Source organism: Vicugna pacos, chromosome 16 (assembly GCF_048564905.1).
Source record: "Vicugna pacos chromosome 16, VicPac4, whole genome shotgun sequence".
Classification (NCBI taxonomy): domain Eukaryota; kingdom Metazoa; phylum Chordata; class Mammalia; order Artiodactyla; family Camelidae; genus Vicugna; species Vicugna pacos.
Window position 1 is genome coordinate 45,913,693 of NC_133002.1, and position 14,335 is coordinate 45,928,027.

General features: G+C 55.5%; 1 protein-coding gene across 1 annotated transcript in view; it reads right to left on the minus strand.

Annotated features, from left to right (window-relative positions):
• Window positions 1-5,508: 5,508 nt before the first annotated feature.
• The window catches only part of DBF4B (DBF4B-CDC7 kinase regulatory subunit), a 31,298-nt gene continuing 22,471 nt past the window's right edge, over window positions 5,509-14,335 (minus strand). The window contains exons 11-15 of the mRNA XM_072939202.1: window positions 13,518-13,563; window positions 11,252-11,368; window positions 8,699-8,807; window positions 8,427-8,551; window positions 5,509-7,556 (exon numbers count right to left, since the gene is read on the minus strand). Of these exons, the coding sequence (XP_072795303.1) occupies window positions 6,692-7,556; window positions 8,427-8,551; window positions 8,699-8,807; window positions 11,252-11,368; window positions 13,518-13,563 (1,262 nt within the window). The 3' untranslated portion in view covers window positions 5,509-6,691. The remainder of the gene's footprint in view (window positions 7,557-8,426; window positions 8,552-8,698; window positions 8,808-11,251; window positions 11,369-13,517; window positions 13,564-14,335) is intronic.

A 14,335-nucleotide genomic window follows, 5' to 3' on the forward strand; every position in this document is an offset into this window, starting at 1 on the left:
GGCCGGGTTAAGAGCCGAGCGGCGAGCACGTGAGCCGAGAGCCCGCCCCCGCCCTCCGTGTCCCCCCCACCCCCCCAGCGGGCCGGCCGGGGCGGCTGCGACGGGAGGACAAAAGAGGCGCCGCCCGGGACCAGACTTCCCTCAGCCCCCTAGGCAGGTGCAGGGTGGGGCACACTGGGCGTCCACCTCGCGATCCCCTCCTCGGCCGCCCTTGCTTGGGGATTCGTAAGGGGAGAGGGGGAGGGAGGCAGTATACAGAGGGAACCCCCCCGGGCTCTGAGCCGGTGATGGCCCTTTTGGGGACCCGCGCGATAGTGGTGCGGGGGCGTGGCTACCCCGCCCGGGTTCACCCCTCCCGTTTCGTACCCAGAACGGGGCTGCCCGACCCAGCCCCACCAAGGCTGTGGGAGCTGGAAAGGCTGTGGGACCAGGGACGGAAGCGAGGAGCGGGGGCTTTCGTGGTTAACAGCTGGCTCCGCGCCTTTGGGCTCTTTCGCCCACCTGCGGCAGAGCAGGGCACTGCGGAGTCCTCTCACACCCTCGGTCTAGACCTCTTTCCATCCTGCAGGCTTCTCTGGGTGAATGATGCCTTCTGCCTCTAGGAGGACTTCAGGGATTGCTGTCACCGGATGGGGTTAGCCTCCCCTCTATGGGGCACCCCAATACTTTCCTCTAAATACATAAATTAGCCAGGTAATTTACATGTGGTTAGTATGTCCATTTCTGCCCCTCCCTTGCCAACCCAAATCTTTGAGCAGAAGATTCCTCTTGAGCCCCCAGCTTCCCCTCTCTGCCAGACTAGGTTGCCCTGTCTGCAGACTGTCTGGCCTCCCAACCTATCTCTCCAGCTGTGCCCCTAGCCCAGCCCCCAGGCTCCTAAGCAAGATGGGTCTGCACTCTGGGACCTGGGATCTCTGACCCCTGCTAGGGATCCCAAGAGTCAGAGACCTGAGATGGGTTAGGATGTGGCAAGGCATGGGCACCGATGGGGAGGCCTCACCTTGACCTTGTGCCCCAGGCCAGAGCATCCTCGCACCCACACTGGGAGACCACAAATCACTGAGGAGCAAGAGTGGAGGCAGGGATCCCCTCGCTGGGTCCTCTGCTTCCTCGGGACCCAGGGCGTCTGCCGGGGAGGGAGCTGCCTCTGGCTTGTGACAGCCCCCCCCCAGCTCTATTTTAGGCCCAGGAGAGGTGAGAAGGCAATTTCCCAGGAGGCGCTGACATCAATGCTGGGAATGGGATGACTCCCCCCTCCACTTCAACCACCTGCCATTACAGACCCAGATGCTCAGCGAGGCTAAGCCAATTGTTCCTTCACTCTAGAGACAGCTTGGGAACCCTTCCCAAAGTCAAACAGCTGATTAGGGAGAGGTGCATCCCATACTCCAGGGTCCCTCTCCTCCCTGGCACCCCTAACCTTACCTCTGCCTTCTATCTGGGACCTGGGACCTGGAAGGGACTGGCCCATCTATCTCATCCCCCCATCCCTCCCGTTTGGCACCACAGACACCACAAGGGTGAGTTGGTCCTGCCCTACCATTGCCATGTTACAGTCTCACATCACTGAGCCTTGACCTGGTGTGCCCCACAGGATAGGTGGGGTTTGTCATTTCACAGTGGAGGGCCCTGGGCCTATGGGAGTCTGGATCCACTCCCCCAACATGCCCAAGACCGCACAGAGAGCCCTACCAGTGGCCCTAGTCCTCCTCAGCTGAGGCACATTCCTACCATTTCTGTGGCCCTGGCTCCTTGGGCTTCGTGTTGGGGAGATCTTCCTGGCCCCGAGTGACACATCTCTGGTGGCATTCTGGGCCAGCTCCACTGAAGCTCATCAAAGGGCCGGGTGGCCCCCAGCATCCCTTTATGTCCCTGGTTTCTCAACACCAAGCAGGCCCAGCTGGACATCTTGACCTTCCCTTGCCCACACCTCAGTCCCCACTTCCCCATCTTGTCCTCGGTGTCAGGACTAATACAAGCTGCACGCCTCTCCCGAGCAGGAAGCTTGCCTCACGTCCCTCACCCATCTTCCCTCCTGTTGGGGACTGTAGAAGCCTCTTCCCAAAATGGGGGCTCCCTGAGGGCAGCAACCATGTCTCATCTTCAAACAGAGGTTTCCTTTAGGTAATGCCCACCCTAGCCCCATGGTGATGATGGGCTCCTGTGGTCCCTTCTGCCCATCGCTTGTTTCCCCCACGAGGAAGAAATCAGAGATTGGTGGCCACTGTTCCTGCTCTCTTAATGCCACCCTCAGGGACACCCTCTGAGGGAGTTGTTAGGCTCCGTCCCCACCCCCAGCCCTGCCTCAGGAGCACCTGACTGGGGCTTCCGTCCCTGCCCAGTTCTTCTTGCCTTTCAGCCAATTTTCCCCTCACATTTTCCTGCACGGGGGCCAGGCTGGGCTGATGTGGAGTGAAGACCTCCTCCTGGCAGCTGCAGGTAAGGGAGGGCTGTCAGCTGTCCCCGACACGGGGTGTGGTGGGCGGTGATTCTTGCCAATGGAGATTGTCCAGGCCCCCTTGCCTCGTCTGTGAGGAGCAGGACTCAGAGATCCAGGCAACCCACTGGGGTCTCAGTCCTGGGTGAACAGCTGTGTGACCTTGAGCAAGTCTCTCACCTCTCTGAGCTTCAGTTGCCTTATCTGTGAAATGGGGGTTAAAAAGTCCTCCCCACAGTGCTGCTGGGGGTATAAACGAGTGGACAAGCCTTAGGCGCTCAGAGCTGTCCTGGTGACAGAAGGGCGCACTCACCCTGGGCTCCCGCTGTCCACGTTGTCCTTATGGTGCTGAGGAGAAAACCAGCTTCCCGGCCCTTGTCCAGGACTCAAAGGACTCTTTTATGGCTTGGGGGCCTTGGAGACCTCTCACACATGGGGAGACTGTGCCTGATGACATGATGTTGAGGGGTGGGGAGCAGGGGACACCCTGCAGCGTTGGAATAAGATGTTCACTCTGCTTCCTCCCAGGTTACACCCTGCGCCCTGTCCTGTCCACCAGGAGAGGACCACTCTTGTCATCCAAATATCCCTCCAAGGGAAGCCTCATGTTCCTCCTCTCAGTTGTCTGAGTGGCCCCTCCTTTAATCTTTGAAGTTCTGAGGCCTCGCCTCAGGGAGGAGTTGGAGGCACGTGGGGTGCCAGAACCCTGGGGACACCAACCCTTTTAGAGGTGCACGATGCACAAAAGCAGTCATGCCACCAAGGGTCCAAGAACATGCCCACCCCACTGCCCCTCCTCTCCCATGCAAGGGCTCCTCCTGGAGTTCAGGGGAACCAGCTGTTGGAAAGTGGGGGGCCCCAGGGATGGGTGTCTCCAGCTTCATCCACAAATTTACGCTGGAGGTGAGGCTGTGGGTCAGAGAGCTGTCACAAGTGGGAGGTTAGTGAAAATCTGCTCTCTCGAAGTGTCTAGAAGGGAGGCCTCACAGGTGTGTGTTGAGGGGGCTGTAATAATGTTAAGTTTGTTGAGTGTTTACAGCGTGCCAAGCTCTGTGCCAAGCACCTCACTGACATATGATTTAATTCTGGCTTCCTAGTGGGATGGCAATGACTATTTAATTCCTCTATTTTTCAGATTAAGAAAACTGACTTTCAGGAGTTTGCCAAAGGTCATAAAGTGGCAGGATCTGAATTTGAACTCAAGCCTCCATTGCCTGAAGGCTTACCTTCCAGGGTTCAGGGAGAATATGGAAGCCATGCCTTGCAGAGTGGGCACTCGGGTGTCCTCGAGGATGGGGGGCCAGGGTGGGTGTAAGGGGAGGGTGGTCAGCAGGGCGAGGGAACAGGACTTGATGGCGTGGCTGAGGAGTCAGAGTACAGGAGAGTCATGTGATGAAGCAGGCAAGGGAGCCAGCCTCAGAGGAGGGAGGAGTCCTAGGTTGGTCCCTCTGTAGTGGCAGCAGGACAGGAGGGACACCAGGGCTTCGTAGGTCAGGGCATTTTATTATTGGAGGAAGGACCCTTGAAATCATCTCAAAAGAAGCCCCTCACTTAAAGATAAGGAAACTGAGGTCCAGAGTAGTAAAGGGACTTACCCAAAGTGACAGTGTGGGTTGCGTGCAGCTGGAGCTCCTTCCCACCCAGCACAGGTGAGGACTAGAATTCAGAAGGGAGTCGGGGCTGGAGCTACCAGTTCAGTGATAGAACCAGTGCACGGAGGTGAGAACAAGGTCCCAGGCCCATGTCTGGGGAGGCAGTGAGGGCTGGGGGGTTCATGCAAGCTCAGGGCAGCCACCCAAGGCTGGTGGTGAACCAGCGCACATGCTCCAGAGGGCAGAGGCTGGGGGAGGGACAGCAACCACGCTCATGTAGGGTCACCGGAGAGCCAGGGAGCTATGTTTCAACACAGTGGAAAAGGAGAAAAGGAACCTGACTTTGGTCATTATCAGGTTATCTGGTGACCTTGGATGGGCTAATCTTCAGGCAGAGCACCGCGGAGGTTTGGAAGGAGGAGGTTCGGGCATGGAGGCAGAGGCTATAGACCACAGGAAGTAGCCAGAGAACAGGAGTGAGCTTTCTTCAAGCTGCTGAATCAATTCAAGTGTTTCCAGGATGGAGTTTTTGGGCAGAGGGAAGGAGAGGCGGTGAATCTGAGGAAGAAACTGACGAGAGCGCAGGGAGGAAGGACACTGCATCCTTTGAGAATCAGATGTTGAAGGGGGACTGAGAGCAGGATGAGGCAGTGCCTGGTGAGTCTGAGTCAAGGTCATCTGCTGAGGGAGGCTGTGGAAGGAGGTCTGAACAGTCCCCATGTGGAGGGGCCACCAAGGGGCCTAATTTATGTCAAGCAGCACCTACCTGTCCTGGGTCCAGTCTCAGGTATTCTGGGTTCCTCTCTCAACTTATATCCTGGAGACCAGAACACAGATGTGGCTGTGGAGAGAGAGTCACAGGGCTTGACCTGTCCAAGGTGACAGCTGTTGAGATGGGAGGGGACAGCCACACAGTCAACTGTGAGGTCCTGGGCAGACAGTGATGCAGGTGTCAGAACCTGGTGCATCAGTCTTTGGGTGAACAGCACGTGAGGATATCAGAGGTCTGAGTAAAGGGCGGGGGGAGAACTTCTCACCCAGAGTGGCAGAGAGATGGGAAAGGCACCGGGGGACAAGGCATCCCCCTTTTGCCACGAAAGGAAAGGGATACACCAATCAGGGCCCAGAAGGAAGCCATTGTTTGGGACCTGGGGAAGGGAAGAGGGCCCAGAGCAGAACCTTCGTTAGGGCAAAGACATTTCCTTGGGAATGGGTGGCAAGCATGCCCTCTCTAGGTGACCGCTCAGTGGGCAGCAGTCAGTGGGTGACCTGGGGAGACTGGGCAGGCACGGCCCCACCTCCCCAGCCCTCAGGAGCTAGGCCGGCAGAGGCTGGCGGCACCCACACACGCTCTTCCACTCGCAGGAGGCTCCCATCCTGAGACCCAGTTATTCTGTCCGTATCTGCTGGGCCCTCAGCCCTGCTTGGATCCCTGGAAGGCAGATCAAGGCCCGACACAATGCACTCCAGCCCTATCTCTTTGCTATTTGTTATTAACAAATTTATTTACATCTCCTAGACCAAGATTAATTGTGAAACTTAACAGGATGGCATAAAAAGGCCAAACATGACCTCCTTGAAGGTTGTACACATAGTTGCTCTATTTCCAAACTAACAACCCAGGTCCTCACGGGCAGCTAGGCCCCCCTTTCTTCCTCCAAAATGAGACACAGAATAGCACCAGGCTTCTGGTAGCTTCAACATTTAAAGAGACAAACACACAGAGGCAGAGAAGGGTGAGAGGAACCACAGTACAAAATGTAGTAATAAAAAAAAAAGTGGTCAGAGAATCAATAGCAAACCCATCTCTGTCTCCAGATTAATGGCTTGGCTGAAAGAAAGGAGGGAGGGAAGAGGGTGATGCAGAAGTTGGCAGGTGAGCCACTGACCCTGGAACAGAACTCTGGGTGGGCAGCTGGGGCTGAGGCCACAGGGAAGAGCTGAGAGGGGTCCCTGAAGGGGCTCTGGCCACATCCTGGGCTCAGAGAAGTCAGTGCTGGGCCCCTACTAAGTGCAGTGGGAAGGGAGCTCTGGAAGTGGCGCAGCCGAGCCCCTCCTCTGCTTCATATGTTCCTGAGGATCTGTGTGCAGAGCGTGGGGGGCTGGGGGAGGGGACAACACACAGGCATTTCAGAAAGCAGGAGAGCCACATGCTGGTGGGAAAGGAGGCTGGGGGTGGGGGCGGGGAACACCAACAACAACGAACCCTCTTTGCTCTGCAGAGCAAGTGCCTGCAGAGGGACAGGAAGCCAGGCCAGGGCTCCTGCAGCTCCAGCTTCTTTGTGGTCCCTCCCTATGCCAACCTTGCCTCTGCCTCCTGGCATGGGCAGCTGGCCATGGCTGGACAAGCCCATCGTAGACTGCCTTCTGGTCAGGACCATGGCTGGAGTGAGGGGAGCGGGCAGTCCTCTGCCCAGACTCTCTTGCTCCCACTGAAGATCCAGAGGGTGGGAGGACCAGCTTGGTCAACCCAACAGAGTTTGGCTATGACCACAGCTGTTCACTTGGACTTCAAAGGCCAGGGCCCGGGACGCTGCTCCTCCTTGTCTGGTCAGCCCTGCTGGGTGTGCGGCACTCAGCAGAGCTCTAACTTGGTTGGATCTGTGTATCCAGCCCTCGAGTCGGGACCTGTCTGGCCCCAGAGCTGCATGCCCAGGGGGACTCACAGGAGCAGTTCTCTGCTGGCACTGGGCTGGGGTTGGGGCTGGGAGACAGGGAGGCAGGGGACTGGGAGAGGCTGGGGGGCCCAGAGCCATCGGGAGCAGCTGGCTCCCCCGCTGGCTGGCAGAGGGTGAGGGAGAGAGGTAGACTGGCTCTCTGCAGGTCCCCCTGGGGGCTGTGTGCCCGCAGCTGTCTGCAGGTGGCCTGACAGCTGGCCTGGGGCTGTGGGGCAGCTGGGAAGCTGGTCAGCCTTCTGGGAGATAGGGCCAGCGGCGGCACACTCAGAATCCTTAGATCCTGGGGGCAGCCCAGGTAAGGAGCCTGGGAGGGAGAGGCAGGTCTGTGGGTGGCACAAGGGCTGGAGGGAGGCCAGAGGCCTGGGCTCATGGCCTGGAAGCAGAAGGGAGAGCAGATGCTTGCCATTAGTTGTCCTGGTGCCACAGGGGCTGGGGGCTCTTGGGACAAAGAACGAGGCCTGTGGCCTTTTCTCAGCATTACCACTGGGAAACTGAATCTTCCGCTTGTGGCCAACAAGTGCCAGGTCTGAGCCTGAGGAGAGTTCGGTAAACCCAGAACTGGTCAGGAGGCACTGGTAAGCAGGTGTTCCTGAGGGGTCCACAAAGACATCAGCCAACTCCTCTGGCTCCTGGCAGCTTGCTAGTGGTCCAGGTGTCCTGCCAGCCTCCACAGGTTCAGCTGGTGCCTGCGTGTCGCCCACTGTGCCATCCTGCTCTGGGGCACCTGGGGCCTGGCGATCATCTTCCTTCCTCCTCCTGGGAGATGCTGTCCTGGGATGGGAGGGCTGGTTGGGAGGCGGAGTCTCAGGGCACAGATGGTCACAATCTGAAGCCAGGGAGCCTGACTGCCTGTGGGAACAAAAACACCCAGTGGGCCAAAGGGTGCAACTCAAGAGCAGGCGGCAAGTTGGGATCCTCCCGGGCTGGGCTGAGGCCGAGGGTGGAGGCGGGGGCAGGGCACGTGCGGTGCTGCCCTTCCAGGCTCTGGTGAGCCGAAGAGAGCTGCCCATTCCGAGGACCTGTGAGAGGTCTGTTCTTGGTTCTGCAGCCTGTGGTCAGGGCTGGCCAGAGGAACAGGTTAGAGGCGTTCCATTTAATAACTTCACAGAGGAGGCTGTGCCCTTTGGTGGCTGCAGAAAGCAGCACAGATCCTGGCTGGCCAAGCTGAGCCCAGGGAGGCTCGCTGAGGTGGAGACTTGGGGTGGGAGGTGAAGCCACAGCTCCTTAGTGGGCAGCAGGGGGGAGCTGAGACTCAGAGTGCCCTGGGATTCCACCGAATCCCCTGCAATCCTTTCTGGGGGTAAACTTCTAGAGAAGCAGAAAGACCCGGGGAAGGACTCAGGAATCCCCCTCCCCGCTTCCAGAAGGCCAGAGAGGCATGTGACCAGACACATGCCAGGACGGGAGCTGCTGCAATGCTCCCCTGCTCCCTCAACTGTGGTGATGCCTCTGAGTTCAAAAGGGAGCCTCGCTCTGGGCTGGGCCCATCCTGATCAGCTGAAGCCTCGGAGGTCTTCCTCTTATCCCAACCCCACCAAAACAAACAGGACAGAAGATGGTGGGAAAGAAAGGGAAGGAAGGAGAAAGACAGGGATACCATAGCCTGGCCCCTGCTCTTGCCTACCTGAGGGTTATTCCCCACCTAGAGAGGGTGGCAGCAGGATAGGTGGAAAGGCGGGTGTGCCCACCACCCGTGGCAGGGTAGCAGGTGGCGCTTACCCAGGGAGGCTGGCCTGGAAGGGGATGTCTGCAAAGCTGTGGCTGAGCTGGGCGATGATCCGATCGACTTCGGCATATGAATGGGCTTCCAGGGCAAAGCCCCGGTGCTGAGGGCTTTGAAGATGCTGCCCGGGGGTGAGAGGAGGCACAGGGCATTAGACCAGGCCAGGTGGGACGCAAGACCAGCCAGCCCTACCAGGGTGGAGGGACTGGGTGGGACAGGCTCTCATGGGACAGTCTGTGAGCAGCTGTGTGGTGGGGAAGGAGCTCACCCTGTGCAGCTCCTCAAAGGCCTCCTGGCAGCACTCGCAGTAGCCTTTCTTCCTCCGGGGCACTGTGCGGGCGGCTGATCGTGGGCTTGGCTCCTGGTCCCTGGCTTCTCTGGGGAAGGCACACGGAGAGGAAGAGTGGTCACTGCTGGAGCCCAGGCCAGGGAGGGGATGGACCAAAATGGCCAGAGCTGGGCAGGCACAGGCTAGCCTGCCTACACTTGGTGCCACTCATCCAAGGGTGGCAGGAGAGGCAGCAAGGAAGGCGAGACCACCCTGTGGGCCCCCTGTCCTAGCTCTGTCCTCTCCCAGCCCACACATCTCAAACCACAGGTGAGCGTGGGGGGACGAGCGACAGCAAGAATCCCCGAGGACGTTCCAGGGTTGAGCTCACACACAAGCCCACGTTCATTTGACCTGCACAGCTGTGCCTTCACTGAGGACTTTCACATCTTTCTGAAACCCGACTTCTCATCTGAATTTCAGTACTGTATTTTTAACAGCCCATAGAGCATTGCTATTTGGCTATCTGAGCCAACTCAACAGGTCCAAAATATTCCCCTAAGGACTTTCAAAGTGACACAAAACCCAGAAAATGTAGAAAAAATCAGATAAATTCAACTACATGCAATTTAAAAAACGTCTGCATGGCAGAAATCATAAGCAAAGTTTAAAGACAAACCACGAACTGCGGGGGGGGATATTTATAACTAATAACATGAGAAAGGGCTCATTTCCTTGAAACACAGAGGGCTCCTTACAAATCAATTAGTGATCAATAACTGAACAGAAAAATGGGCAAAGGCTATGACGAAGGTTCATGCAGAAAGAGATTCAAATGATCAAACATATGAAAACATACTTAACCTCATTCATAAAGAGAAAAAAGGAAAATTACAATTATGCTGAGATACGGTTTTTAACCTATCAAATTGGCCTAAGTCAACAATTCTGACAGCTCACAGTATTAGCCAAGGGGATGGGGAAACAGGCTCTGGTCCAGTGCGGGTGACAGTGTACACTGGCATCACCTCCATGAAGAGTAATTTGGCCACCTTTCTCAAAATTATAAATGTGGGCACCCTTTGACCCAGCTTTTCCACTTTCAGGAATTTCCTCTGCAAATATACTTGAATGATCATAAATTTACTCTGAACAAGGCTATTCACTGCAGCATTCTTTAGAATAGCAAAAGACTGGAAATCATCTACGCATCTGTTAAATAAAATACAGTAGCTCCATACCATGGGATACCCTGCAGCCATTCAAGGGAATGAAGAAGCTCTTTAGGTGCTACTAATAAATTAATCTAAGATGTGTTAAGTGGAAAAAGTAAGATCCAGCACAGTGAATATCATGCTACTCTGTGAGAAGAGGGAATGAGGGCACACAATGCGCCTCTGTACACACACAGTCTCTCTGAAGACTCAACCTGGAGAATGAAGGCTGGGTGTAAGATACAGACTTTTCACTTTAAACTCTTTGTAACTCTTAAATTTTGAACCAAAATATAATAATGATTTTGAAATTTAAAAAAATTGAACTTTTCCTCCCGCAGATTTTCTACACACCCCCTGCCCCCGAACCCTGGGCCAACCCTCTCTGTTCCTCACACGTGGTCACCAAAGCGTCACTGCTTCACTGTCTTCCCCTTACAGCCTCTCAGCTCCTCTGCCACCCCAGGGCCACCCCCAGCCGTGCACCTGGGCGGCCTCCTGGCTACTGCTCTTGACCCCTTGTGCCTTCCAGGAAAGGTATGAGGGGCACCTGGACTTCACCTCAGCCTGTCTTTCCCTCCTCCCTTCTCCATCCACTGCCACATTCCATTTCTGTTTTTCCTATTTGCACTATTTCCTGACCCCATGGCCCTCATCTGCCAGCGGAACCCACAGGCCCTCCTTGGCTCTGGGGACTCTTGGGCTGAGTGTCTGCCCCGTTCAAGTCTCCTGGTCTGTGAACTAACCTTGTGGCCCCTAAGTTAGAAAGGGTCTGAGAAGGCGTCTAGTCCATCACCTGAGCTGCGTTCCTTCTGTGCTTTGGTCGGTGAAGCTTCAAATTCTCACAGGTCTGTAGAGTAGGAGCACCAATCAGCCTACAAGCCACTTTGGGCCACCTAGTGCAGCAGGTCCCCCGCCCCATACGTTTAGCTCGAAAGGCCTCAAACTTTGATGTGCACTGAACTCATTCGGAGAGCCTGTGTATGTGCAGCTTTGGGGGTTCCAGCATCAGAGACTGTGATTCTGTAGGTGTGGAGTTCAGGAACCTGCATTTTTAATGGGACCTGAGGAAACTCTGATGAAGGTGATCTATAATTTGAGTTTCAGAAACCAGCCTCTCGCCCTCTGGACACAAGTCAAATTCTACAGTATGGATGGAGAACACCAGATGAAACGGATGAGCACTTCCAGTGTCTCTCTTCTCTGGGCTAAGTTCCCAGAATAGACTTTGCCTAAGGAGCGAACACATGGCCATTCCCCAATCTGACTAGCAGGCCCCTGACGGGGAGGACTCTGGCCGGTACCCAGCCCCTGGTACTCAGGAAACAGAAAGACCCACCTGGTATGGTGTGAGCTGCCTGGAGTTGTCGGGGCTTCAAAGGGACTTGTGTCTTTGGGTCCCAGAAAAGAAATTTCAGGAAAGGATTTAAACTGATGGTGGAAAGGACGAAACTTCCTGAAACAGAAAACTTCCACTTTGAGTACCGTGGGGAAGGGGAAGGGGAAGGATGAGGAAGGGGGGCCAGCCTGATTCCCTAGAATTCCAATCCCAATAAAGCAGACTCTCACCTGCCCACCTTTTAAATTCTAGAACAGTGCTCTCATCTATCTTGCTGGATTAAAAGAATACTTATGTTCTCCCCATTTTCCAAGCCTTGGCTGCTCCCCTGGACCCTGTAGCTACCCGCTGAGCTGAGGGGAACACTGGTGTTACCCCATTTTATAAAAGAAGAAACGAAGCCCACAAGTTTCTGGGACTTGCCCAAGGGCTCACGCACGACCACCAAGTGGCCAAGTCCAGATGGGAAGCCACGTCTCCTGACTCCGGATCCCACTATTTTGCTTCTCAGCCCTCAAGAAGACCTCTGAGGACTCTAGTCTGGCAGAATCTAAATGCAAGAATGTTTAATCCAGAACAGTGACCTTCTTGTTCCACGAAGAGGACCATTTTTGCTCTGGGCTGGTTCTCTAGTATTCTGACCAGAAAAGAGAGGCATAGTGACGGTTCTGGAGAGTCAGACCTGAACTGAGTGGTTCGGTGGTTTGCCTCAAGTTGCTCACATTCAAGACTTTCAGAGCCAGATCTGGTGATTTCTGGATACTCAGCAAACCCCGCAGACGGGGGTGCCAGGCACACCATGTCTGGCTTCAATGGCCAGTGCTGGGGGAGAGCGCAGACCTTGGTCCCTGGGGGGCACAGTGAGAGCCCTGCGGCCTCAGGACTGAGTTAACAAATGAGTCTTCTTGGACTCTGAAGGAGGAGGTGCCCTTCACAGCCCCGGTCCCACCCTTTTGTCCTTCTCCATGTTGTTTTGTTCCTGCTTAGGAGGCTGGAAAGTTGACGCTGGTCAGGCTCTATTGGGCTTGGAAGGGCACCTGCTTCAGAACAGCATGTAAAAAGGATCATAAGGTTCAGCTCTGCTTGGTCTTGCCGGTGATGCCAGAGGCACACAGCACGCCCCGCCCCCAACTCCGGTAACAGCCTGTGACCACCGTGTGCGGAGATACCGAGGCACTGGTGGCGTCTCAGCCACTGTGTGTGAGTCATGATACTTGTACTTAGCTGGTTGTGAAGGGGCTGAGTCTGAAGGACATCCCACTGGAACTAGAGAAGAGGGGACCTCATTCCATCCCTGCATTCTTTTTACTTGCTTTTGGGGCACCAGAGCCAACTCTGTACCATGTGCAGGAGCCATCTGGAGGACAGGCAGGCATGCCAGGCTCCTGGGGCTAGGTCTTTAGCTGGCCTGCCTGAGGCTGAGGGACACAGAGAATTCTGGTCTCAGGAGTCTCTGCTGGGTACACGTGGGCTTTTTCTCTTTTAAACAACTTTTAATTTTGAGGTATTTCTTGATTCTCAGATTTTTGACCTAGCACTTACTGAAGAGTCAGTGGTAACCCAGTTGGCCAATAGCCCATCGAGTTATCATCAATGAGACCTTCCTGCTCTAGGTAAGAAGGGCCCTCATGGGGCAGGGCCAGGGCAGAGTGGAGAGGGCTCCAGGCTGGTTGTGGAGTCTAGCCTCCGGCCAAGACTCATTAGCAAAGTGGCCAGGTCCAAGTTCCTTAATTTCTGACCTCTGCTGTTTCCCCACTAGGAAGAGGATGGACTCTCAGGCTAGTTTTACCCAGGGTTGTCCTGAGGTAACATATACCAGGAAAGGGTTTTACAGAGCAAAACAGAAAGGCTTCATCAAGGACAGGGTGGTCTGACAAGGGAACCCCAATATCACCCCAAACATCCTCACTTCAGCCAAGGCTGTACTAGCACTGGCCTGGGGCTGGCGACGATTCAGTAGTGTCAGCGGACACCTAGGGGGAATCGAGGAGTAAAACTGTCTGGATGGGACACCAAGAGCACATAAAAGCAGAGTGTGAAAAGGAGGGGATTCACACACAGGGTCATTAACCTGTGGCTCATGACTGAGGAGTGCCAGCTGGGCACGGCACCTTCAGAGGCTCCTCCTGACCTGTGTGACTTCTCCATGACAGGGGGATAAAGTGGCTTCTGGGGAAGACAAAAGTGTAGGGCTGGAGGGCTCCGTGTCCCCGTGTCAGTGTGAGGCCCCGAGTACCCCCCCCACGTGGGACTGTGGCCCCCTCACCTGCTCTCATCTTCGACTTTGAGGAACGGTGCCTTCAGTCTGGCCACTGGAAGGAAGAAGGCACACGTGAGCTGTCTGTCTGCCCTGGCATTGGCCCGGGCTCGACACACAGGAAGGGCCGAGGCTAGAGTCTGCCAAAGCCTAAGAGCCTCTCAGGGCTAGAACATTCATTGCCCCAAGATGCACCTTTCCATTTGCAGGGGTGAGGCACCCACTCCCATCTCCTCCAGCCTCAACCTGGGGAGAAAGGGGTCCCTATTTGCGGGGAGGGTGCAGGGTGCCTGGGGTCCTCAGTGTGCCCTCAGCCTCCTGCGTGTGGGTTCTGGAGGCTGTCAACCGACCATTAGAAACCAGGCTGGGTGGGAGAAACCCCAGCCCCTGTTGGTTTCTGCTAAAAGCCTCAGCTCTTTCCCAGACCTTGACTCCTGGTGTCTCAGAATCCGAGGGGCCTGAGAATGGTTCCTGGACAGGGTTCTCTACAAGGACTCTAAGTTTCTTGGGGGGAAGGAGAAGTGAGGAAGAGAGTTAAAGAGTGTTTAGAGGTCTTAGCAGAAGGAGGGTAAAAAAAAAATCAAAATCGAAATCTGGTTCTTGAAAAAAAATAGGGCAGAGGGGTGCTGGGAAGATAAATTTGGAGTCAATTAATCAAGAGATTCATCCCCTACTAGCTGGCTATCTGCATGGTTTACAGACTCTCTAAGGTATTATAAACCACTTCTGCCTTCCCACGATGACCAGAAGTCCTGTCAAGGGGGCAGCCACGGCACTGGAAGCCTGGGCAGAACAGTCACCAGATCCCCGAAGAGGCCGAAGCCTTT